Source organism: Anas acuta, chromosome 25 (assembly GCF_963932015.1).
Source record: "Anas acuta chromosome 25, bAnaAcu1.1, whole genome shotgun sequence".
In the NCBI taxonomy this organism is placed as follows: Eukaryota; Metazoa; Chordata; class Aves; order Anseriformes; family Anatidae; genus Anas; species Anas acuta.
This window is the reverse complement of record NC_089003.1, coordinates 3,785,113-3,810,755: the sequence shown is the minus strand read 5'-3', so window position 1 is coordinate 3,810,755 and position 25,643 is coordinate 3,785,113. Positions and strand designations below refer to the sequence as shown.

The window sequence follows — 25,643 nt, the reverse complement described above, 5'->3', positions numbered from 1 at the left end:
TTCTTCCTCCCGCCCCCCTCCGCTTCGTCCCCTCCTCGGCCGAGGGAAGCGGCGAGGCCCCGGCTCGGAGCGGAGCTCGGCGGGGCAGCTCCGGGCATGGGGCGCCCCCGGAGGCCGCGGCCTCTGCGAGCCTCCCTCGGCTGCCTCCTGGGCCTCCAGCTGGTGCTCGGCGCCGCGCACCCAGGTGGGACCGCGCCCCCCCCCCGCCGGCAGCTTGTGGGGTTGGGGGGGGGCCAGGAGCGATGCAGCCTCACGGGGAGACCCCTAAATCCACCCCCCCCCCACCCACCCACCCCAAAATCCTCCCCTCTCAGCCCCCGGGGCGCTACGCGGGGGTCCCCGGCCGTGGGGAGGGCGGGGGCCGCTGGGCTCCGGGAAGGTTTTTTTATTTTTTTTATATTTTTTTGGCTTTTCCACCCCCTCGCTTTTCTTCGCTTTCCCCTCGGCTCCTTTTACTCCATCTCCCTCCGGTCGCCTTTGGGACCGCCGCGTTTTGTTTTTAGCCCCCGCCGCCGCCTTTGGTTTCGCCGCCTTTTTTTTTTTTTTTTTTTCGAGCCGCCGCCGTTTTTTTGGGGCTTTTTTTTTTTTTTTTTTCCCCTTCAGTTCCCTGCTCCGTGCGGCCACGCAGCGCCTGGAGAGCCCGGGGGAAAAGTTTCCGAGGCTCCGGGGGGGGTCGGGGAGGCTCCGGGATGGGGCCGGGGGGGCTCCGGGACCAGGGGGTGGCAGCGGCCCCCAGCCCCGCTCCGGGCTTTTGTCTCCCCGGGGAGGCGCTGAAGGGGTTATTTTTTGGGGTTCCTCCTCCTCCCACCGCGTCCCACCCCAAAACTCTTCATCCCACGTCCAAGTGGGTATTTGCAGACTTCCTTTTTTGCAGGACCTTCACAATAAATCGTGGCTCTTGGGGCTTTTTTTTAGCACCCTCCGAAGACACCATGTGCCAGACGCCGGGGGCTCCTGGGGCCGCTCCCATCCCCGGCGAAGCCATTTCAGCCCCTTCATCCCGGGACAGCCCGGTGCAGCACCCGTTGGGTTGCTCCCTTAGGTTCATTTGTCCCTATCGAGAAAACTTTTTTTCTTTTATTATTTCATTTTTAAAAAAATGAAAAAAATTCGAAATTGGCTACTTCTGCCCGAACAACAACAAACGTAAACCCTTGGCCTATTTTATTAGAGTACGCTCAGCAAATCCAAAGCAGATTTGGAAATGGCAGGATGGGAGGCGCTGCTGCCCTCCTCCCCCTGGCCCCCCGCTCTCCCCCGTGGCATTTGCCAGCGGGGGACAAGGAGCAGGGACAGGGATGGGGGACAGGGAATGGGGACAGGGAGCTGCCACCTCGGCCAGGGGCAGAGCGGGGTTTTTGGTCCCGTTGCGGTGCAGCGTTTGGAGGCAGCCCGGTGCCAAGGGCAGGATTTGGCCCAGGAGCGTAAAAAAGAGGCACAGCTGGGAGAAACGGCCTAAAAATTGGGGAAAGGGACAGGGTGATGGGGAAGAGATCCTCATAGTGCTGGGGCACTCAGTCGAGGTTCTGCTGCTGCGTGGGGACCATCTCCCAAGAACTTTCCTGAGCCGGATCCCCGTTAACGCTCCTCTCGTCCCCGCAGACACTTTTTCTCGAGGTCGCGAATCCCCCCCCTTTTTGCAGTGTCCTGGGGGGGCGGGGGGGCTGCTGGATTTCTGCAGGGCTCGGCCACCCGTCGGGCCCGATCCCGGCCGCTTTGCTGCTGGAAGCAGCCAGGTCTGGCGCGTTCCCCTCGCCCGCGTGACGCCGAGGACAGAGGCAGCTCTGTCCCTGCGGTCGGTGGGAGCGCGGCGAGGTGGGAGCGCGGCGGCGAGCGGCGGTCCCGCGCCGGGGCCGGGGAGGAACAAGGAGGCTTTGAGCTCCCCCAGGCCAGGTTTCGTTGCTGGTTGGACTGGGGTGCGAGGCCGCTGCGGGGCTGGGAACGCCATTTATTATTGTTTATTCTGTAGGGGATGGGATTTCAGGGCGTTTGCCGGTCCTCCAGGGAGCCCCGCAGAGCCTGCGGGTGCTGTTTGCCTTTCTGCACCTCTCTGTCCCTCCCTGCTCATTTTCCCTGGGGTCTCTCCATGCTCATTCAATTCCCTCCACCCTATTCCCTGTTTTTCCGCTGCCCTCCCCAGCATCTTTCCCCGGCTGGGACCTGGGATGGGGACAGGGGACGGCACTGACGGAGCTGCCACGTCCCAGGTGCCTGCTGCTGAGGTCTCCAGTGCTGAGCGTGCAGCTGGGAAGGAGCCTTGCTTGGTTTTGGGGATCAGTCCCCGATGTCCCCTTAGCGAGCTGCCTTTGGAAGGATGCTCTCCGCATCCAGGTCCTTGGTGGGGTCCTTGGGGACCTCGCTGGTGGCATCGCTTTTCCCCTGCCAGTGCGGAGCCTCCCCATTGCACCGGGAAAGGCTGAAAAAAATGTAAATTTGGGGAAAACTTCTCTGCCCAGCCAAACCGCGCAGCTCCCCTGCATGGGGCCGAGTGCCTGTGGCTGAAGGCAGGGGCTGCCACGGCGGCTTCGAGGGGCGGGGAGGGGGCGGAAGGGACCCAGGGAAGAATTTACAGCCTTTAAAATAAACACGGCAGGCTTCGTGCGAAATTCTCCCCGTTTTCTTCTTTGCAATGGAAATAGCTTATTGCACGGCCAATGCGGCTCCGAGAAATGATAACCGGGATTATTTGGGAGCAGGAAGGGGGAACAGCGGTGTTGGATTTGGGGTAAAAGCCCCACAGCCTGGTGCTGGGCCGGGGGAAGCCAGGAGCTCGCCTGCAGCCTCAGCAGGCAGCCGGGCCGAGAGGAAGAGGCAGGCAGAAGAAGGGATTGCTTGCGCAAGAATTAAAAGAATGACAAGCAAACGAGATTTATTGCTTAATGCAAAGCTGCCCCCTGCCCCCGAAGCCACCCAGAGCCGTGCGATGCCCAGGGATATTTCCCATGTGCTCAACGTGAAGGTGCTGCCCCCATCCTGGGCTGGCTCCCATGGCAAGGGTCGGGATCAGCATTTGGGGTGACCCCGACCTGCCCCACGCCTTCCTATGTGCAGCCGCATTTTTATTTTAACCCATAAACCGCAAGCAGAGGTTCTCGAGCCGTTGCAACGTAGCCTGGCCTCGCGGCTCCTTGTGCAGTCCTTCCCATTCAAGATTTCTCGGGGAAAAATGAGCCGTGAAATCAAAGCAAATGGCTGCTGATGGCTGGGATCGCTGCCGGTGGGATCCGCTTTTCCAAACCCGTAGCAGCAGATCCCAGCTCTGATACCCTGCGTTGGCTGGGGAAGGGCAGCGGGCGCTGCTCAGGTCGGATTTGGGGCGTGCAGCCAGCGACGATTTTGGGGTGGCGACATGGGCGCACGCGTGGCGGCCGCGCTCTGCTCCGGCGAGCCGCAGGATTCCTGCTGCTGCTCCTCACGTGCAGCCGGGGAGCAGGGTTTTAATTAATTTGAACCGTGCCGAGCCCGCGGAACATCACATTTTTCTCATTCTTCGGATTGCTTGGAGCCCAAAAGGGACCCACACAGATGCTCCTTTTCTTAAAGGACCCATCTTTAATTAATTAAGGGTTAGCAAATGATTAGTGGGTTGACTTGCAGATTCTTGAGCGAGCTCTCGAGCCCGGGAGGGGCGGTTTGGGTGCTTGCAGGGGGCACGGGGCACTTTTCAGACCCGACGCTTCTCGTGTCCCAGTCCCAGGGAGAGCTGAGTGCTGCGTTGTGCCTTGTGCTGTCACAACAGGAACACAAATGGGATTTTTCCTGTAAAACAGCGTGTCTGCAGGATGGAGATTAAAATGGGAACGGGGAGATGGAGAGCTTCTGTGCTCCGTGTGTGAATCCCAACACTGACTTTGTGCTCTGCAAAATGGCCCCATTAACCCCAGCACCCTCTGTGAACATGGGACAAGCAAATAGAAGAAAAAACTTCATTTCAACATCTTGTCCATTAAAAAAGAAAAAATAGATATTTCTTTGGGGCACCTGGAGCCTGATCTGTGCCGTGCGAGCACGCCTGGTTTTGCTAAAATGGAGCTTAATGGGCACTGGTGGCCCAGATCGGGGTGTTAGCGTGAGGAATGATGCTGGAGAAGCAAGGAAGGAAAAAGTTGTGCATGATTATCAGTGTTTGTTATTATTGTGTTTATTAGTGTTGAAAAAAGTGCTACTTTTCAGGCAATTGCTACACCCCATTTATGGGGATGTGCATCGGGTCTCTCTTGCCTGGCCCATTGCTGGAGCCTGGAGCCGAGCTGGGGGAAATTTGGGGGGAAAATCCAGGTGCTAGGCACGGAGGGCTGATGCTGGGACTTGTCCCCTTCCACGGGTGGGTTAAGTCACTTGGCCTGCCCACGGGCAGCATCCCCCAGGGAACAGGGCCCGAAGCTTTTCTCTGCATCCCCGGTCGGGTGCAGGGAGAACAGACCTAACGCCTGCATGGCCCCGATCCGACGGCTCCCCGAGGCAGCAGAAAACGAGCAGGGTGGTGGGTGGCCTCCTGGGGTTGCAGCCAAGCACGGAGCTCATCCCGACAGGCTCCCACCCCATAAACCACCGGCGGCTGTTTGCACCGCCGCAGGCTCTGTGCCGCTCCGGGTGCGGGTCCTGGTGCTGCACGCCTGCATCGCGAGCTTTGCTGTCATCCCTGTGACAAGGGACCTGGCCTCTGAGGTTTATTAGAATTTAAAAACCACCACCAGCAGCAACAGAACCCCTCTTTTATCCTGGTGCTTGGGTTTGAGTGCTCGGAGCTGCGTGCTGCTGCGTCCCGGGGATGCCATGGGCCATGGGCACTGCAGCTGCGTTTGTCACCGCTGCATTCCCAGCCCTTGGAGGGCTCCTTTCTTGGGTTCCCTTTGGCCAAAAATTGCTCTTCATGACCATGTTTTTGCTCTTCTCCATGCCAAAACCTTGGGGATGTCTGCAGGGGATGGCAACCTATGGCAGAACCTGGGCAAAATACTGGGGTGCAGAGATGCTGGGCTTTTCTGGGGCTAACCCAAACCCACACAAATTAAGGTGGAGCTGGGGGCTCTCCTGTGCTACTACTGGGGTGCAACTTTAGGATCCTGCATCCCTAAATGTCACTGGGGGTGGATTTGGGGACTGGGTCTCTCTCCTTGTGCTTGCGGTTCCCTCCCCTCCTGCATGTCCGTGGGTCTGCGCACAGAGGTGGCACTGCTGGGTGAAACCTTCCTGTGTCTGATGAGAACAGTTTGGGGTTCTTTTTTTTTTTTTTCTTGGTTTTATTCCAGGGTTTTGGCTTCTTTGTTGGTTATCTGCCCCCTGGGCTGGGTACATCCCTGTGGATGTTACTGCGAAGGAGCTGCTGCTTCCCATGGCTTCTCTTCCAGCTTTGCACCCTGGGGTTCGGGGCCACTGCTCAGCTTTGGGCAGCAATAAAGGATGAAAAAGCAGCAGTTTGGAGAAGGGGGCTTGGGGGCTGCCATGCTGCTTCCCACTGGGACAGCAGGGGGACAGCACGTGAGCTGGGCTGGGCTCGCCAAGCCACCCGAAGCCTTCGGCCTCACCTGCATCCCCGGGGGGCTACAAGGGACCTGGCTCCTGGGGCTTGGAGCCGTGACCCAGCCCTGGTTGCTCCCACAGAGCTGATGTTCATCGTCAGCCCTGCTCAGGGCCACCTCCGTGGCCTCTCATCCTGTGCTGCCCACGTCCCCAAATTGCAGGTTGCGATGCTTTCCTTAATTGCCCTGCGGTGGCAAAGCCGTCGTGGGAAGGGCTGCACTGAGATCCTTCTGGTTTGGACTTTTTGGTGGCTAAAAGCTTTTAAAGAGGCAGAAAAACAAACAAACAGGAAAATGCCGCAGGCAGGCAGCGGGACAGGGCTGCTCTGAGCTGCCCCGCCAGGAGGATGCAGGATGAAGAGGCACAGGGGCAGCACCCAGCTGAATTTTGGCTGTGCCAGGCAGAGCATCAAGCTGGTGCCCTGCTCTCCAGTTCCTTCATCTCCAAAATTGGGTGCAAAAACCCACGGAGCATCACTGAAAGGAGTCACCCATGGCTGCTTCGCCACTGTTGAGGGTGGTGCTGGTGATTTTTGTGCACGGACTCGGAAGAGGCTTTGTCCCTGCAGTGTCCCTGTTGGACGGTGATTTAAGGGCACCGGGTGAAGTTGTGGTTTGCAGAAACCTTCAGTTCTGCTCAAGTTTTCCTGCAGCGTGGACCAGGCTGGGGTTTTACCCCAAGAGCATCGCTCCTCTGGGGCAGACCCCTGCGAGGGCTGGGTTTATCCTGCGGGATAACGGTGTGGGAGAAGGCGTTTGGCCGGACACCCACGCCCCATGCCCCAGGCACTCCGCCGGCAGCACCGCAGAGCGCCGGGCTCCTGCTGCAGTGCTCCGAGCACGCTGTGCTCCCGTGCCTCTGTACAGAGCTCCCGTTGTCCTTCATAGAAACGCAGCTCCAGCAGCTCTATTTCCAAATCAGAGATTTCAAAAAATCAAAGATTTCAAATCAAAGATTTCAATATTTTTTTTTTCCAAAACAAAGATTTCTGGCACCCCTGAAGCTCTCCGCTCCTCCTGCAAGCCTGGGCGTGAGCTCTTGCCCCAAACCCGTGCCCCAGGAGGCAGCAGCTCGGCCAGAGCTCGCTCCCTGTTTCTCCCAGGTGAAAGCTCTCAGCAGCACACCCCGGGCCCGTGGCTCTGTGCAGCTTTTTGCTGCACCTGTAGCATTGCTCTGGTGCCTCCAGGAGCTTGCTGAGGCCATCGCAGTGTCACTGGGACGAGCCTGGTGCCAGCAGGTAACATCCTGTCCTTTCTTTAGCCCCAAAGCCTTAGGCTGTAATTTCCAAGCTCCACCTTGTCCATTTTTAGAGCTTTTTGGTGCCTTTCCGGCCCTGGGCTTTCCCTAGAGTCTGGACAGCTTCCTCCGAGCCCACGCAGTGCTGCGGGTGCAGCCCTGACAGGCACGGATCCAGCACCTGACAGCAATGGGGACGGGACTGTGGGGCGCTGAGCACCCCGACACCCCTTCCCCAGGGCTTTTCCCTCCTGCTGTGAATTTTTGGGGCAGCTTTTTGCAAAGCCGGGTTAAGCAATAAGCAGAGGAGGGTGTCCCGTTGCTGACCCCTGCTGCTTACGGCTGCTGCGGGGCTCACGGCGCGGAGGATTTGTTCCCAGCACCAGCGCTCGGCTCCCCGCACAGTGCTGCAGCCACAGCCCATAACCCGGCCCCGACAGAGCTTTTGCTTAGTTGGGAGCTTGCCGGGATTCAAAAATGTCTCCTGAGAAATGAACGGGCTTCTTCTTCTAGTCCTTGGCTTTTGGTATTGTGCACACACGGAGCCTGCGCCCCCTTCACCCCCTGAGAGCTGCGCGCGGGCAGGTTCCAATTTTGTGTGTTTGGGGCCAGCCGTTCTCTGGAGCGAGGTCGAGGTGCACAAAGCTTTGTGCTGAGCCTCCCAAAAAACCCTCTGGTCTATTTCTCCTCCTTCCTCCATTTCTTCCTCCTCGTGGAAACAAGTCAGCAGAGCTGGCTGAGCCCAGCCGCTTGCCGGAGCAGCGTGGCCAGGGCATGGGGGAAGCTTTGGGGTGAATAGGAAACGAAAACCTTCTCACACCAAAAAATTCATATAGTGGCAAAAAAAACAAAGCAAACAAAGCTAAATATAGCCAGGCCCGTGAGTAGGCTCTGACTTCCCGTGATGTTTGTAGTGAAAAAATTGGTTGATTTTAAAAAAAAAAAAAAAGAATTAAGGAACAGTTGTGTTCTCAACGTGCTGCTGGTCGCTGGGCCGTGGGGGCAAGAAGCAGGCGGAGGTTTTGGAAGCAAGGCATCAGCTGGAGCAAAGCTGCCTGGGGAGCCAAGCCTCAGTGTAGATCCTGATGGTTTTACTGGTTTATGTTGGTTTTGAGACGGGAAGGAATGAGGTGGCCTCAGAGATGCATTCCTGCGAGGGATGGTGCAGGAAAATGCCAGGGGGTGAAAGTTTGGGCCATGGTGAGTGGGGATGGTGGCGTGGGGGTGCTGGAGGTCAGCATTCAGCACCCGGGCTGGGGTTTTGGAGGGTCCTGACACAAGACTTCATGTTTGCCCTTGGGGCTGTGCCTGTGCAAGCGTTATCCATCGCGCCCTGCCCATGCGGGGGGCTGACTCCCTCCCAAACCTCGATTGCTCCGCGGCTTTTTAACACGTCCCCAGGCACAGGTGCAGATGCTGGCCGTGCTCTCTATTTTCCTGCTCTTGTTTCCTTACCTGGAGCAGATGGCTGGTGCCAGAGCTGGTGGTTTGGCTTCTCTGGTGCTGGCACAGGGCTTGTTTTGAGCACTGTTGCCTTGGGATGCTGCTGGTCTCAGTTTTGAACAGCCCCGATGCTGCTGCTGGAGCAGATGAGTTCTTTGTGCTGGCTCTGATGCCCGAGAGCTGCTTGCTGGTGCTTTGTGGGGGTGCCAGGAGGCTTCAGCTCAGTGCAAATGCCTTTTGGGGCTCCCAGGGCACCCATCACTCCAGGGCAGGCACTGGGGCTATTCCCAGAGGGAAGTGGTGTCCCGCAACCTGCTGGGTGCTGTGCGCAGGGGCGCACCCCAAAACTTGCTGTGCATGGAGAGGGAACCGAGACGGGGGGGGGGGTGAAGCGCGGTGCCAACCCCTCGGCGGTGCTTTAACCCTTTCCCCACGCTTTTTCCTCTCTCTTTTCCCCCAGACTCCAAAGTCTTCCTCATCTACAACGCGGGCGCTCAGGGCTGCCTGGAGACCAAGGACTCGCTGGTGCGGCTCGCCAAGGGCTGCAACGCCAGCGCCCCAGCCCAGCAGTGGAAATGGGTCTCGCGCAACCGCCTCTTCAACGTGGGGGCCATGCAGTGCCTGGGGGTGTCGTGGCACGGGGCCAACGCCACGGCCGGGCTGCACCCCTTGGCCACCTACGAGTGCGACCGCGAGTCCGTCAACATGCGCTGGAGCTGCCGCAGCCTCGGCGAGCAGCTCTCGCAGCACCTCGGCGCCCGCCCGGGCAATTCCTCGCTGGACAGGGGGGACCAGGCACGCAGCTCGCAGTGGAGGACGTACGGCACCGAGGAGGATCTGTGCTCCGTGCCCTATTCCGGTAACGCCTCGCTGGGTGCCGGGCTCGCCCTCTGCACCCTGGGTGTTTCCCAAGTCCCCTGCTCCTCATCCCTGCTGCCTTGGTGCTCAGACCCAGGAGGTGTTAGCAGTAGGGTTAGTCCCTAAGAAAGAGCAGCCCCAAAATGGAGCGGAGGGGGAGCAGCCCCAAATCCTGACCTTGTCAGGCTCGCTGGGGCTGCAAAACCAGGCGGGAGCAGGGCGATGGGATCAGCCCCACGGGTGGGATCACGCCCTGCCAGTCCCTGAGCAGCCGCAGCCTCCTTGCCAGCTGCCCTCCGTTTTATCGCTCAGCCTAACGCCACGTGTAGAGCATCCCTTGGGCCAGTTGGGGTCAGTTCTCCTGGCTTCATCCCCCAAAACCTCCCTGTGCACCCCCAGCCCCTCACTGGTGGGGCAGCACCCGAAGTGGTGACATCCTCAGCTCAGTGTAAGCACCGCTCATTGACAGCCAAAGCATCGGGTGTTATCAGAGTTACTTTCCTCCTAAATCGCCCACACATCCCCATCCCAGCTGCTAGGAAGAAATTCACCATCCCCTCCAAAACCAGGACATCTGCGCATCCCAGGAGCCCCCCTAGGGGGGAAAAACCCACACCCCTCACCCCGACCTCCCCCAGCTGCCCCCTGGCCGCAGCCTGAGGAGGGGGCCCCTCTTGTCCCGCAGAGATCTACACCATCCAGGGCAACTCGCACGGGAAGCCCTGCACCATCCCCTTCAAGTACGACAACCAGTGGTTCCACGAGTGCACCAGCACGGGGCGGGAGGACGGCCACCTCTGGTGCGCCACCACCCAGGACTACGGCAAGGACGAGCGATGGGGTTTCTGTCCCATAAAGAGTAAGTGGGGGCAGCGCGTCCCCTCCCTCCTCCCGGTGATTGATGCAGGAGCATCCCCAGGCTCTCCAGCACCCGGGTTTTGTGGGATATGGGGTTTTGGGTGGTTTTTTTTTTGAAATTTGGGTGGGACGTGCTGGATGCTCGCCCCTGCCAACTGCTTGTCCCCGTAGGTAACGACTGCGAGACGTTTTGGGACAAGGACCACCTCACCAACAGCTGCTACCAGTTCAACTTCCAGTCCACGCTGTCGTGGAGGGAGGCTTGGAACAGCTGCGAGCAGCAAGGAGCCAACCTGCTCAGCATCACCGAGATCCACGAGCAGACCTACATCAACGGTGAGCGTGGTGGCCCCGCGATGGCACCCGGGCGCTGGCTGCCCCCACGTCCTCGCCACCCGGGGCAGAGCTGGTGGCCCCGTGGCCATCAGTGGCCCCAGGTTGGGCTCTCTGTCTTGGCCGGGTGGTCTGGGGATGGTTTTGGGCTGGGGTTGAGCTTGGCCTCGCTGGAGCTGGGGGACTGATCCTGCTTCTCTCTCTGCTTTGGTGCCAGGACTGCTGACAGGGTACAGCTCCACGCTCTGGATCGGGCTCAACGACCTGGACATCAACGGGGGCTGGCAGTGGTCGGACAACTCGCCGCTCAAGTACCTCAACTGGGAGAGCGGTGAGCTGGGGGGCTGCGGTGGGGCAGGGCACGCGGCGTGGGGCAGGGAACGGGCAAGTAGTGGGAATTGGCCTGGGCTGCCCAGGGGATTGGGTGTCCTGGGCTGAGCATCCTTGTGCCACGGGGCACTGCAGGCCACTGATGGGCAGCTCAGTGCCGGAGCGTGGCGGAGAACACGGGTGGTGTTAATTTCTCTGCATCCATCTCTAGCCCCAAGAGGGTGTTTTTGGGCAGGAGGACTTACTGCAAGGCATGCCCTGGCTCTGTCCAGTGCTGTCACCCAGAGGCACTTGTAAGGACAAAGATACCCCGGGAAGAGGGCTGGGGACACCCTCCTCCCTGCACCCGCCCTGCGAGCCCCCCATCACCCTGTCCCTCCCTTGGCCCCTTTTCCAGACCAGCCCGACAACCCCAGTGAGGAGAACTGCGGCGTGATCCGCACCGAGTCGTCCGGCGGCTGGCAGAACCGCGACTGCGGCATCGCCCTGCCCTACGTCTGCAAGAAGAAGCCCAATGCCACCGCCGACCCCTTCCTGACGGGTAAGCGGAGAGGCTGAGTGTCCCAGGGAGTAAATCCAGGCGGAGAGCCCCGCTTCCCTGCCAGACCCCGGCTCTGATGCGGCCAGAGGACACTGCCCATGTGCCAGGGCAGCTGGTGGAGGTGCTCAGGGCGTCCCAGGGTGGGAACAGGTTTGGAAAATCCCAGAGCAGCCCCACCTTGGTGCTCGGTGCAGTCACAGGTTGGGCTTTAGGGGAGGGCTCAAGCGACACGGGAGCTCTGCGGTGCTTTCCCAGATCTCCGGGCTCTGCTCTTGCATCGAATCTGTGCAAACAGAAGGGATTTGGGGTTGTTTCCAGAGCTCTAAAGCTACCGTTGCTTGCACCTTGCTTGGTTTTGGCCGTGGCTTTCCCACACCTTGGCCTCTTGTCCAGAGCACAAGGCGCTCTCTGAGCGCTCGAGCAGCCCCGTGGGACCGCGGTGCCCCGCAGAGGAGAGGGTTGGGGAGCGGGACGGGAGCCCTCAGCTGCTCTTCTCCTGCCAGACTCGTGGTCGGAGGTGAAGGTGGACTGCGAGCCCAGCTGGCAATCCTTCCAGTCCAACTGCTACCGCCTGGTGGGAGAGAAGAAGAGCTGGCAGGACGCGAAGAAGACCTGCCTGCGGAGCGGGGGGGACCTGGTCAGCATCCACACCCTCTCCGAGCTGGAGTTCGTCACCAAGCAGATCAAGCAAGGTACGGGGAGCCTCGGCCCTGCCCAGGGGAACATTGGCATCCTTAAACGTTTGCATTTTGCAGCACCAGAGCTTGTAGGTTTGCTCTTGGAGCAGGGGTTTCAGGAGGTGTTTTGAAGCCTTTTCGGGAGGGTTTCTGCAAGATTTCAGCCAGGCAGAAGGGATTTTGCCTCCTGTTTTGGCAGACGTGGAGGAGCTCTGGATCGGCCTCAATGACCTCAAGCTGCAGATGAACTTCGAGTGGTCAGACGGGACGCCTGTGAGGTTCACCTACTGGCACCCCTTCGAGCCCAACAATTTCCGTGACAGCCTGGAGGACTGCGTGACCATCTGGGGACCGGTGAGGGCATGGGGCTGGGGACGGATCCTGCACCTCCACAGCATCCCCACAGGGACAGGGATGGGGCACCCAGGGGAGCCTGGGTTGAACCTGGCTCGGGAAGGATCCAGCACAGCCCTGGGGGCTGCTGCAGGGAAGGAAAAATGTATGGAGCATGGATTGAGCTGGGAAATTCCCCGGGCTGTCAGCTGGGCTCAGTCCTGCTCTTCTTCACCCTTTCCAGGAAGGGAGGTGGAACGACAGCCCCTGCAACCAGACCCTGCCCTCCATCTGCAAAAAGCCCGGCCGGGTGAGCCAGGAGAAAGAGGAGGATGACCACGGGTGCCGAAAGGTGAGGGGGGTGAGGGGGGCGTGGGGCTGTGCTTTCTTGGCCAATTCCTTGCAATTCCCAAACTGCAGCCCCGACGCATCCTTGGCATCCCCAGAGCTGTGGGTCTGTGCCCGGGGGGTGCCGAGCCCCTGCTTCCGGGGTTGTATGAGGCCATGGGAAGAAATTGGGGCAAAAAAATGCCTCCGCCATCCAAGATCCTCCCCCTTGGTCTGGCACGAGTTTCCAGTGAGGAAGTTTTATTTTTATTTTTTTCCTGCTTGCTCGCCTTGCCTCTCGGTGTGCCAAAAGGCTGCAGCAAAGCGGCTCCATGCAGGAGCAGGACGGGATGGGATGGAGGAACCTGGTGCATTGGTGCTGGTCACCTTCACCCCATGGCCCTGGGCTCCTGGCAGCTCTCTGGGCTGGCATCGGGCTGCAGCCGATGGCTGGAGGATAAAGGGAGCATCTTGGCTTTGAGATGCACAAAGCTCAGGGCTCCTGCAGGGGACCGTGGTGCTGCCATCATCAGGACGGGGCTGACATTTCCTGGCCCTTATCACACCATTCTCACTGCAAAACTGGTGCTCTCAGTCTCGTTTTCCCCACGTCCAGGGGGATGCAGGCATTCGGGACACACCGAGGGCTGTGCCACCCCAGCGTCTCAGCCAGCTGCCTCAGTTTCCCCAGCTTGGCGGGGATGAGGCCGAGCAGCTCCCATGCCTGCTGGAAGGGGCTTTTGTGCCTCTGCTTTCGCGCAGGGAGCCTGGCAGCGCTGCCACCCTTGAACTTCTCCCAGCGCTTCAGAGGCAGCGCTCGCTCGCACCCAGCCCAGCAAACCAACCTCGAGGGGCTGCTGAGCTGGGAAGGAGGCTTCACCCAGACCTTTCCTTCATCCCAGCAAAGACAAACCCCTTTATTTTTGGAACGGCCTTACAGAGGGGCCATGCTTGGCTTTGCTAACTTTTGGAGACAGGAACTCGGGACAAAAATGGGATTTGGAGTCATTTTCCTCCCAAAGGCACCCTCCCGCATCCCTCCCTCTGCTTCCTCCCCACGGTGCCGATGGCACGTGTCCCCCAGTGTCACTGGGGACATGGATAAAACCCCGATGATGCTCCCTACTGTATCAGAAAGGTTTCTGAGTTGAGGCCACCTACCTGCCCGGCCGAGCCCCTTCACCCTTCCCACCCTTTGCTCTCCCACCCCGTGCACATCCCCTGTCCCGGCGCAGCTGAGCCCCCGCGTCCCTCCCCGCGCTGCCGCCCCGCTCACTGCTCTGGCAGAAAACAGGCACTATTGTGTCTCCAGCCCCGGAGAGGCTCCAACATCAACAAGGCGAGCGATTAAAGCAGGCTGCGGTGGGACTCGCTCTCCGCTTGGCCCTGCCGCATAAGCAGAGGATTGTGCTCCCCTCCCCGCACCCCGGCGGGGACGAACGCTGGCGGGGAGAGCGATTTCTGCTGCTTTGAAGCTGCCCCGGGTGTTTGTTTTCCTCGCAGCCCTCTCCTTTGCGAGAGCTCTGGAGCAGAGCCGGGGCACGCCGGGTCGGCCGGGGGCAGGAGACCTCCCAGGAAAAGGCGGAGGTGGCAGCAGGGGACGTGGGACCTTGCTCCCATCCCACGTCTCCCGCAGCGGGGAGCTCAGCCCCTGCCTTTGGGGTGGTTTCGTGGAGGAGGTGCAGGGGCTGGCACGGAGCTGACCGGGTGACTGATGTCTGCTGCCTCCTGTCCCCAGGGCTGGAAGTGGCACAGCCCCTCCTGCTTCTGGCTGGGCGAGGACCGTGTCACCTACAGCGATGCCCGCAAGCTGTGCTCCGACTACGGCTCCACGCTGGTCACCATCACCAACAGGTCAGCCCCAGGGGCCAGCAGCCCAAGGACGGGGTTTGCTCCATGGCAGGGTTTTTTTGCGTGGGATGGGAGGGGGCTCAGCCAGCAGCTTGTGCCCCCCAGGTTCGAGCAGGCGTACGTGAGCAGCCTCATCTACGGCTGGGACGGGGAGTATTTCTGGACGGCGCTGCAGGACATCAACGAGACGGGCGCTTTCCGCTGGCTGAGCGGTGACGAGGTCATGTACACCCACTGGAACCGCGACCAGCCCGGTAAGGGGACAGTGGTGGTGGGTGGGATGGGGACGTCCCCTTCCCTGCTGGCTCTGCCCCCAGGGAGGGGACCGGCAGTGACCCTGAGGCTGGCTCCAGGTTACAATAAGGGCGGCTGCGTGGCCCTGGCCACCGGCAGCTCCATGGGGCTGTGGGAGGTGAAGAACTGCAGCACCTTCAAGGCCAAGTACATCTGCCGGCAGAACCTGGGCACGCCGGTGAACCCCGAGCTGCCCAACCCCTACCCCACGCCCAGCCTCACCGGCGCCTGCCCCCCCGGATGGAGCGCGGACCCCAAACTGCGGCATTGCTACAAGGTGAGGGGTGCCGGTGGAGGCGGCGAGCCCTGGCCATGCCCTCCCATCCTAAGAGAGTGCACTGGGGCTTGGGTGCGTGCAAAAGGCAGCCCGGACCCTGCTGCGGGCTGGTTAGGGGCTGGCAGCGCTGGGGGGGGTCTCTGAGTGGGGTCCTGGGGCTGAGCCCCCCTGCTCCTCCCTCGCCAGGTGTTTAATTTTGACAAGCTGCAAGAGAAGAAGACGTGGATCGCGGCGCAGGAGTTCTGCCGGGAGCTGGGGGCTCAGCTGCTCAGCCTGGGCAGCTACGAGGAGGAGCACTTCATCGCCAACACCCTCAACAAGATTTTTGGGTGAGGGGCCAGCGCATCCCGCTGCTTGGATGTGCTCGGTGTGAACCCATGGGGATGGGGACCCAGCGGTGGGGCTGGCCTGTGCCCGTGGCTCTGTGCCACTGTGTGTGTGCAGAAAATGCATCGTTTGGGGCCATTGTACCTTCTGTGTGATAGAAGTGCTTGAAATTTGGGGAGGGATTTGGATTTAAAACTGTTCCAGCCCTGAGCCTGCATGCACCAGGGAGCCTGTTACCTGGGGTCTTTGCTTTAGGTGTCATGGGGACAGCAGGCTCCAAAAACCAAGCGTAAAAAAGGCCAAAATATAAATCTATACCAATGTACAAATATAAAAACCTCTGTTTTGGAGGCTGGGCATGTTCTCACCACTTCCCCCCGGCTCCCATAGTGAGTCGGAGCCGGAGATCCACGAGCAGCACTGGTTCTGGATCGGCCTCAACCGGCGGGACCCCGCGGGGGACCGGAGCTGGCGCTGGAGCGACGGGCTGGGGGTGAGTCGGGACAGGGCACCCCCTGCCTGGGTGCTGAGCACCCAGCACCCGCCCGCTGCAAAACTGGAACTCGGCAGCAGTGCCTCAGGCTGTCACGGGGGGGATTTCGGCAATGTACTGCCCCGGTTGGCAGTTGGGGTGCAGGGGACAAATCCAGCGCTGGTGGAAACCCAGCCCGGGAGCCCCAACCCCGCCTGTCTCTCTCGGCCCCCCAGTTCTTCTACCACAACTTTGACCGCAGCAACTACGACGACGACGACATCCGGAACTGCGCGGTGCTGGACCTGGCGTCCCTGCAGTGGATGCCGATGCAGTGCGAAGCCCAGCTGGACTGGATCTGCAAACTGCCCAAAGGTAGCGCCGGGCAGGGTCGGGGATTGCAGATACCCGGGGGCCAGGGAGCAGGGACCACGCCGGAGCATCTTTTTGGAGCAGGAAGCTGTGCAGGAGGAGGGGAGGGTTGGTGGAGCCTGTGGGGGTGCGTCTCCTCTGCAAGCTGTGCTTTTGTGGCAGGATGAGCCTTAATTTGGTGGTTGGGGGGGTGAAGGGAGCTGCTGCCAGGCCTGGAGGGGTTCGGGGCATCTCTGCCCCATGCAGGTGGTGTCAGTGTGGAGCATCCCAGCCCCACATCCCGCTCACAGCCTCTCCTTTCCTTCCCCAGGTGCTGATGTGAAGGAGCCGGAGATCACGACCCAAGGTGCGTTAGCAGCTGTCTGTGGCCATGTGTCTGTCTGGGACACGCTGTCCTCCCCGGGCATCTCCCATCCTATAGCAAGCACAAAGCGAGCTGCGGTCGCGCAGGGCACCAGGAAGGGGCAGCGTTATCCGGAGGAGGAGGGACCCTGTGTAGGATCATAGAAGGGGTGGGAGGTGGGACAGGAACCAAGGTGTCCCCACAGCCGTGGCACTGCAGGGCGTCCCCGTGCCAGGCAGAGCACGGAGGTGCTGCCAGCTCCATCCCCAGACCTGCCCTCACCTCCTTGCTGGATGCTCCACGGGGCCGGGCCCCCCGACCCAAGCTGAACAGCGAGGGGGAATTGCTGCCTGTAAATGCACAGCAGGATCAGGCTCCCGGTTGGAAGCTGGCCCCCTGCGCTCGCAGGGAGGAGCCCAGAGGCCAAACCCATGCAGGGCAAAGGGACAAAGGGACGGGGACGCGGTGGCAGCATGGGGGGGACGCTGCAGCATGGTGCCGGTCCCCTCCTGCAGGCAGCAAAGAGTGGGTGAAGTACCAGGAGGCCGAGTACAAGTTCTTCGAGCACCACTCGACCTGGGTGCAGGCGCAGCGCATCTGCAGCTGGTTCCAGGCAGAGCTGGTGTCGGTGCACGGCGAGGCCGAGCTGCGCTTCCTGGGCCAGAACCTGAAGAAGGTAAGAGGTGGCAGTGACCTCCCCAGGTGCAGGCGTGCTCGGCTGGGTGCTGCCCCCCGGCACTGCTCTGTGCCCCCTGCAGCCCCTCCTGGCATGGCTTCTTCCGTCCTTTACCTGAAGGACGTTATTTGGGGACAGCCTGGCTCCGAGCTGGTGGCCGGGTTTGGTGCTCAGTGGCTCCATCGTGAAGCTCGTCACCAGCAAGGTGCCACCACGGGGCATTCCCAGAGCACTGCGAGCTGCAGGGGGCTGCGCAGCCCCCACTGTCCTGCCCCATGCCCCAAGTGGCCGTGGCTGTCCCCAGGGAGATGCATACAGGGCTCTCCAGGCACTGACGTCTCTGCTCTGGTCCTGCAGTTCTCCAGGGGCCAGGAGCAGCACTGGTGGATCGGGCTGCACACCTACGAGAACGACGGGAGGTTCAAGTAAGTCAGGGCCAGGCTGAGCCCTCTGTGTCCCTGTGTGTCCCCGTGCCACCAGCCCCATGGCTCAGAGCCTGCTGCTCAGGTTGGGCCCATCGCGGGCTGGTGCTTTGGGATGGAGGCTGCTGGTTCCTCACCCAGGAGAGGGCAGTGGTGGTGCACGCTCCCAGTTCAGGCATGAGACTGGTCCCATTGCAGCCAGCTTGTAGCGTTCACCAAGTCACTGCCCAGCCTCGTGCTTCCCCAGGTGGTCCGATGGGTCCCTCCTCAACTTTGTCTCCTGGGCACCCGGCAAGCCCCGACCCATCAACAAGGACAAGAAGTGCGTCTACATGACGGCCAGCAGAGGTGAGGGGGCTGGGTCCAGCAGCACCAGAGGGGCAGGGGGCTGCAGGGGGGCTGAGGCACCCTGTCCTGGTGTGATGGGGGTGTCATTGACCTGCCTGTCCCCGCAGAGGACTGGGGGGACCAGAAGTGCCTGACGGCGCTGCCCTACATCTGCAAGCGAAGTAATGCCACCGCCGTGAAGCCCTCCCCGCCACCGATGCCCGCTCCCACAAGCGGGGGCTGTCCCCAAGGCTGGTTCCCCTTCCTCAGCAAGGTATGGTGGGGATGGACCCTGGGGAAGGATGGGGCTGGGGAGGGTGTGGGAGGAGGTTGGGGGTTCTGGGACTGAGAGCGAGGCCTGTGGGGCGGGAGCACCCCCAGACCATCCCATGCCCTGCTGCCCATGCAGTGTTTCAGCTTCAACGGCCGCGACAAAGCTGAGATCGTGAAGTGGCCGGAGGCGAAGCAGGCGTGCGAGAACCAGGGCGCCGTGCTGGCCACCATCTCCAACCCCCTGGAGCAGGGTAGGTCCCCCCCAGCCACCACCCCCGCCACCAGCCCCACGGCTGCTTGGGGTGGCCTTCAGCACCTCGCCATCCCTCACAGCTTTCATCACGTCCATGCTGCCGAACATCTCCTTCGACCTCTGGATCGGCCTCCACGATGCCAAGAAGGAGTTCCAGTGGGTGGAGGGCGAGCCGCTGCGGCACGTGAGCTGGGCGCCCGGTGAGCCCTCGGGGTGCAGCGCCTCCAGCCCCAGTGACAAGCCGGTGAGCCCCCCCTGCTGCCCCACACCCTGCCCCATAGCATCACCCTGCCCCATAGCATCGCCCTGCCCTGGGAAGGAGAGTGGTTAAAGCACCTTCCACCCTGAGATGTCCTCAGCATGGTGTCCTGCTGATGGTGGGCTGAAGGTTGTGGGGCTGAAGGTTGTAGGGTGCTGGGGGGGCTCTCTGAGGGCAGCGCAGGATCTGGTCCTGCAGCGTGGGGGTTCCTGGGCTCAGGGGGGGGGTGTGGGATGGGACACACGCTGGGGGCAGTGCTGATTTTGGGGCTTGGCTGTGCAGACCAACTGCGTGGTGGTGTGGCACGGCTCCCCCCCCCACTTCACGGGGCGCTGGGACGACCGGAGCTGCGTGGAGGAGAAGCACGGCTACATCTGCCAGCGGAGCATAGGTAGGGGGGGTGAGGGGGTGATGGGGCCCCCCCCGAGCGGAGCTGGGGGCTGCCAGCCTTACCCCAGCACCCCACAGCATGGGGGTGCCACAGCCAGGGAGCTCGGGGCGATGGGGTCAGCTTGGGGGGAGCATGGGGCAGTGGGGAGGGGGCAGGAGGACAGGCTCGGCTTGGGGGGAGCACCTGGCCCCAGCGGTTTGTGGGACACCCCTGAACCTGTGCACGTGAGCCTGAGTCCTGCATGGATGTGCATCCTAATGGACGACCCTGAGGTGGGGACGGTGCCTGGCCACCGAGCAGCCCCACTGGGGACGAGGACTCCCCAGCAAGGTGCACGTGTCCCATGCACGCACGGTGCTGCCTTGTGGACACTCCAGCGAGGAGGTGACCCCCCGGATATGCAGGAGCAGTCTCTGACCGTGTCTCTTTACTCCCCCAGACCCGTTCCTGAGCCCCGCGCGGACGCCGTACCCCCCCTCGCCCACCGGCACCCTCTTTTACCACAACAGCACTTACCGCATCCTGCAGAAACCCCTCAGGTGGCACGAGGCCCTGCTGCTCTGCGAGACCCTCAACGCCACCCTGGCCACCATCCCCGACCCCTACAGCCAGGCCTTCCTCACCCAGGCCGTCAGCAGCCTGCGGGCCCCGCTCTGGATCGGGCTGGCCAACAACGAGGTGAGGGGACGGGGACAGCCCCCCCGGGTTTGTGGCCGTTTGGGAGGGGGTCTCAGCAGCCCCCCAACCTCTCCCCTTGGCTCCGCAGGGAGGCCGGAGCTACTCGTGGCTGACGGAGGAGAACCTCTTCTACGCCAACTGGCAGGACGGGGAGCCCCAGCAGGTCGCCGGCTGCTCCTACATGGACACGGACGGGAGCTGGCGCACGGCCGGCTGTGACACCAAGCTGCAGGGTGGCATCTGCCAGCTCCGCTCAGGTACAAGGGGGGTGGCCGGGGGGGCTCTGCGGGCCCCACAGTGGGAGCTGAGTGGTGTTGGAGGTGGCATCCCACCAGGAGCTCCGGCCCCGTCACTGTGGGGCTGGGTGGCCCAGGGTGCTCTGATGTGCTGTGGGACCCCCAGCACCCCATGCCCCCCACCCGAATATATTGTGTGTGTGTCCCCAGGTGCCACCCGCACACACAAGTGGAGCTACAGTGGCAGCTGCCCCAAGTCGCTGGAGGACTCGTCCTGGATCCCCTTCCGGGACCACTGCTACACCTTCCACATGGAGATCACCCTGGGGCAGAAGGACGCCATGCGGAGGTGCCAGAAAGGTACGGGGGGGCTGCAGGAGAAGAGAGACCCCAGGTTGCCCCTGGGTGCAGCACAACACCCTAAAATGGAGGCCCCGGCCCTGTACCAGGCCACCTCTGGTCAGTCCTCATCTCTCCCCAGCACTGCTTTGTGTTGGGGCTCCCCGTGCTGGTTCATGGCCAGCAGCGGTTCCTCAGCTTTGTCCTCGCCGTTGCTGCCGCTCCCAGGCTCCATCCTCCAGGCCCTGGGCTTCCCCCTCACCCCCCTTTCTTCCACAGTCGGAGGCACGGTGTTGTCCATCCAGGACGAGACGGAGAACGTCTTCGTGTGGGAGCATCTCCAGGCCTACGAGGGCCCATCCAAGGGCGCCTGGCTGGGCATGACGTTCAACCCCAAAGGTACGAAGGAAGGAGGGAGGCTTTAGACCCTCCCTGGGCAACCCCATGGGTTCCCACCCACCAGGTCTGCAGGGAGCAGAGGGAGCCCTCAGTGGCACCATCTTGGGGGTGGTTGTGCTATGGTGTGACCAAGAGCATCTCAGGCTGTGCGGGATGTGCCACGTGTGTCCTCCCCTGGCTTTGTGGGCCCTCCCCATCACCCCCTCACACCTCCCCCTGCTTTCAGAACCGGGGCACAGACAGGGCATCCCCTTCGGCCTCCCCAGACCCAGTTCTTCCACTTCCCAGGTGGCACCTTGGTCTGGCATGACAACACCGCTGTGAACTACTCCAACTGGGGCCAGCACGACACGGGGCCTAGCATGCTGAGCCAGAACAGCTGCTACTGGATCCAGAGCAGCAACGGTGTCTGGCGCCTGGGCTCCTGCACCAACGTCACCATGGGGGTCATCTGCAAGATCCCCCGAGGTAGGGACCCCCCTGCAGAGCCTGGGCTGGTGTGGGGTGAGCCAGGGGTCTAGGCACGGTGCTGCAGGGCAGGGCTATGTCCTGTTGGCAGGGTTGGCCACGTTTTGGGGAATTCCGGTGCAGCGTGGTGGTGGTGGGGGGTCTGCAGGTCGCAGTGGGATGGTGGGAAGAGGGGAGAGTGTTGTGGTCATGTACTCACCTCTCTGTGTTGCCATTGCAGTGGAGGAGAGCAGCTTTTCCAGGGCAGGTGAGTGGCACCATCGGCAGCATCACTTCCCGCTGAGCCCAGCAGTGGGAGCATGACCTGGGCCTGTGGGGCCGTGCTGCAGCCCAAATTGCATGAATAACAAGAGGAATGGTGTTTGTGGGTGGGAAATCCCATCCCTGGGCAGCTTTCAGTCCTCCTCTGTGGAGAAATGTCTGGCCAGCCCTTTGTGGGGCTCCCCTGCCCCTTCTGGAGGGGTTTGTCCAGAAGGTGCCACATCTTCTGGTGGGATCCTAAAGATCCAGCCCAGATAGCAGTGGATCCTAAAGATCCAGCCCAGGAGTTCACATTCCTGATGCGAATGTACGTCAGGAACAACCCAGAGAGGCTGTCCTGCTGCAGGAGCTCTGCCGTGGGCCTGACATCCCCAAAACGCTGCGGTTCTGTCCCTCCCTGACCCATCCGATCAACCCACCCATCCGGAGAGCCACCACCTGAAGCTCCTCGTGCGCCAGGCTGGGGCTCGGGCAGGACATCGGGAAGCGGCAGCCTGCATTTCACCAGCCTTTCCCCCTCCCTGCAGCTCTGCCGGAGAACACGACGGCCATCGCGGTGGTGGTGCTGTCGACACTGGTGCTGTGCGCCCTGGTGGGCATCGCCATCTACCTGTACAAGCGTCGGAGGAGCTCGGAGCGAGGCGCCTTCGAGAGCGCCCGCTACAGCCGCACCACCTCCAACCCCAGCGAAGCCGCCGAGAAGAACATCCTGGTGTCGGACATGGAGATGAACGAGCAGCAAGACTAACGGCAGGGGGGACGCTGGGGACAGGGGGACGGGGAGGGGGGGGATGGAGAGCATCACACAGACGATCCCCAGGGCGAGCACGGCAGGGGCAGCAGCGGGGCAGGGAGAGGGGCTGGGGTCGGGGTGTCCCAAGGGTCACTGCCACCAACTCCAGGCTCGTCCCCGGCTGCTGGGCGTTTGTCTGCAGCAGCCGCGGAGGCAGTTTCAGGGCTAAAACGTTTAGGGGAAAGTTGCCCCCTGCTTCAAGAGCTTTCCCTGAACAGGCTCCGAGACACCTTCCCCTTGGGAGAAGGCAAGCACGGGCGTTCAGGGCCCTGCAGTGGGCTCTTTCCCCCCGGAAAATGAGCTGGTGTCTGAAGACATCCTCCAGGGCAAGAGGTCTCCAAAGCCAATCTACCTCCCCTTTCCGTGCGCGAGGAGGGCCAGCCCCACGGCCCCGCCGGTCCTCTCCCCCTCCTCGTCCTCATCTCCCACCTCCGGCAGCAGAGACGTCGCGGTGACCCCAGCAAGGACACCCCCGCCCCAACCCCGACAGCTCAGCGATGCGACCCCTTCTCCTCCCCGCTGCATCCCTCGGGCTGCGGCCGGCCGTGGCGAGGCAGCCGCTGCTGCTTCCTGCGGGCCGGTGGCACAATCCTGCCCTGCTCCCTGCTCCGTTGGTCCCCATCCTGGTTAGCACAGAGCAAACCTCCCCGGCGGGAGCATCCTCGGCACCCCAGGTTTTGAGCAGATCAGAGAACTGGAAGCCCCAAGCATCCTCCTGTTGGTTAGGCGCAGCGCTGGTTGGCGGCCCCGCTCCCCGAGCCGCTCGGCACTCGGATCCCCCGAGAGATTTGGCCAGTTTCTGCCCGACTGCAAAGTGCGTGGAGGAAGGAGCAAAAAAAATAAAGAAAAGGCTCGGGGCCGGGCGCCGAGAGCCGGAGCCGCCCTGCGTCCCCCCGCGCCCACCCGCTCACCGCCCTTCCTTGCAGGGCAGGGACAGCGCAGGGCTGGTTTTGCTTGTTCGGGCCAGGAGGATGAGCGTGAGGGATGTAGGGTGGGCACCAATTTGGAATTTTTTTGGTGGTAATTTTGGAGGTTTCATTGTTTTTTTTTTGGTTTTTGTTTTGTTTTTGTTTTTTAAGGAAACGATAGCTTTTTTTGCTATACTGTATTGAGTGCGTGCTGAATATATACGTTCTTTCACACAGCTGGCTGGGGTGTGTGTGGTTGCCTGTTTTACGTGTCAGGTGTAGGTGAGGAGGAGGAAGGCGCTGCATGGCTGAGCCCCCTGCTCGCTGTCGAGCTGTGCAATAAGGAGCGCGTGTGTCCCGGGGCTGAGCCGTCCTGCTCCTGCAGCACCCCCGGCGCTGGGGTCAGGACAGAGGATGCCCCGAAGGCAACGAGAGATGCTCAGGCCCTGCGGGGGGGGGTCCCTGCTGGGAACGGGACCCGAAAGAGCCCCCATAACCTCCGAAGCAAGGCGGCAGAACCCCCATAAAAAGACGTTTTTGCGTAGCCCTCTGCCTCCAAGGCTCACATTTTTTTTTGTTGTGAAGATGACGGGAACTAGCTAAGTTGTGTTACTCTCATTTTTGACACCTGTGTGGATTTTAAAATCTGTTGATTTCACTTAAGCTGGACATTAAGTGTTTAAGGAACTGTTGGGGGGTGGGACAGGGGAACAAGGGATCCTTTCATTTTGTTTACTTTTTGGCAACGTCCAAAAGCCGCCACGACGTTTCAGGGCGAGAGCAAGCCTGGAGCTGCCCCGGGTCCAGTTCTCAGTCTTGGCTTTGTCCACATTCATTTCCTGAGGTCCTTTCTGGCTTGGAGCTGTTGGTTTTCTTTCCTGATGTGGGTGCTGGATCCTGGAGAGCTGAGCATGAGTCCGTCCCCATCCCCATCCCCAGCAGGCGTTCAGCTCCTCCAGCACCTGGGCTCGTGGGGGATGCTGCACTGCGCGTCCTCTGCGACTTCTCCCGCTGGTGGGAAGTCCCAAAGGAAAAGCTGAGGTCAGGTTTGGTGGGATGGAGTGGGGAAGAGTGGTGCTGAGGGCAAGAGGTGCAGCTGGGCAGGACTGGGCTCATTTAGGGAATTGCACAGAGCCCTGGGCTCAGCAGGGGCAGCGCGGCGCAGGGTTCTCCGTGCTCTGTGGCTTTCACCCAGCCCTATCCAGGAACACTTTTTAAAAAGATTTTTCTTCTTATTTTTTTCTTGATTAATTCCGTTCTTTATCCTCCTTCTTCTCTACCTTCAAGCAAAGAAGTCTGTACAATATAGGGGAAATTTTGTACAAGAATAATTTGTCAGCTGTCGGCAGTGATCAGGATTAAAGGAAAATTGCATATATGGTTAAGTGGTATCGCCTATCACCATTAGAATAATGTGAAGAATTGCTTAAAAGGACCCTGTCAATTATATATATATATATATATAATATATATATATAGTTTTGCATTTTTTTACTCTCTGTGGTTTGTAAGATCCTTTTAGAAGCTTGGAAATAAAATTTCCTTCCCCACCTATTTTCTTCCTTTTTTTTTTTTTTTTTTTTTCTCCTTCCATTTGGGGAAAACCAAAATTTGTCTTTCTGCACATTCCAAAGAAGCAAAGCTGAGGGTGAAATGGCACCCACCAGCCCCAGGCCAGGGAAGCAGGTAGGTGGGCACGGAGCATCGCCATGCTGCACGTCCCTGGGCACGGTGGCTGGCCTTCGCTGGCTGTTTTTTGGGAAGAGTCAGCTGGAGAACGGACAACTGTTCCTTTTGGACACCCAGCCCTCCGGAGTTGGAGAGAGACCTCAGTTTGAGCAGAGCCCTTTGAAAAGCGCTGAAATTTCTGTTTCTCACTAAGGCTCGGGCTGTAATCCAGCACTTTTGGAGCACTTCACACGAGAGGTGGAAGAGAAGCTGAGGAGCTGGCAGGAAGGTCGGAGGGGGCCACTCTCGTTAATTGCAAACAGCAGTGGAAATAATTGCGGGCGATGCAGCAGCGCAGGGAGAGGACGCTCGAGTCACCCTTGCTCTGGTCTCAGGGTGCCTGGTCCCAAAGCCAGGTGGGCAATTTGTTTTCAAAGGAAGCCCCGTAAAACTTGCACTGCTGACTTTAGACCGTGAAGCCCACAATGTGCTTTATTTTTTAATTTAAAAGAAATGGAGCCTTTGGGGTACGTAGCCGCCTGGAGTGACCGAAGGCCCTTTCTCATGGAGGCGAACGATCTCCGCCTTCTGTCAGCTTTTCCCAGCCTGAATTGAGCAAACCCGTTTTAAGGGAGTCGTTACAAAATTCCATGATGTCTGGTTCAGGCTGGGCTCATCTGGAAAAGGATATGAAAGAGCCTTGTTATCTTAATCCCCTTTAATTTCCCTACTGACTCCTTACGTAGCAGTAGGAAGGCAACACCTCCTGGGCTGGCAACGAGGGCCGGCTACAATTAGTCAGCAGCCCCGTGCTTCTCGCCAGCCCCTGCTCTGCGGATGAGGGGCAAAATTTTTGGAGAAGAACTTCAGCTTGATGTTCAGAAGCGTTTCGCATCA

At 60.6% G+C, this 25,643-nt stretch overlaps 1 protein-coding gene across 2 annotated transcripts; it reads left to right on the top strand.

Annotated features, from left to right (window-relative positions):
- Positions 1–15: 15 nt before the first annotated feature.
- MRC2 (mannose receptor C-type 2) lies at positions 16–24,632 on the top strand. 2 transcript variants are annotated; one of them, XM_068660598.1, is made up of 30 exons: positions 16–184; positions 8,663–9,061; positions 9,746–9,919; positions 10,090–10,254; positions 10,469–10,582; positions 10,979–11,122; positions 11,626–11,814; positions 11,999–12,153; positions 12,377–12,484; positions 14,198–14,313; positions 14,416–14,564; positions 14,664–14,881; positions 15,068–15,210; positions 15,560–15,701; positions 15,917–16,055; positions 16,363–16,398; positions 16,911–17,071; positions 17,429–17,496; positions 17,741–17,841; positions 17,949–18,094; positions 18,230–18,344; positions 18,427–18,590; positions 18,888–18,996; positions 19,436–19,674; positions 19,763–19,931; positions 20,121–20,270; positions 20,529–20,648; positions 20,937–21,116; positions 21,337–21,363; positions 21,905–24,632. In XM_068660598.1, the coding sequence occupies exons 1-30, from the start codon at positions 97–99 to the stop codon at positions 22,123–22,125; spliced, it is 4,449 nt and encodes a 1,482-aa protein (XP_068516699.1). In that variant the 5' UTR covers positions 16–96; the 3' UTR covers positions 22,126–24,632. The 2 variants fall into 2 exon arrangements, with proteins under 2 accessions (XP_068516699.1, XP_068516700.1); XM_068660599.1 differs by having other exon boundaries at positions 17–184; positions 15,599–15,701.
- Positions 24,633–25,643: the final 1,011 nt, after the last annotated feature.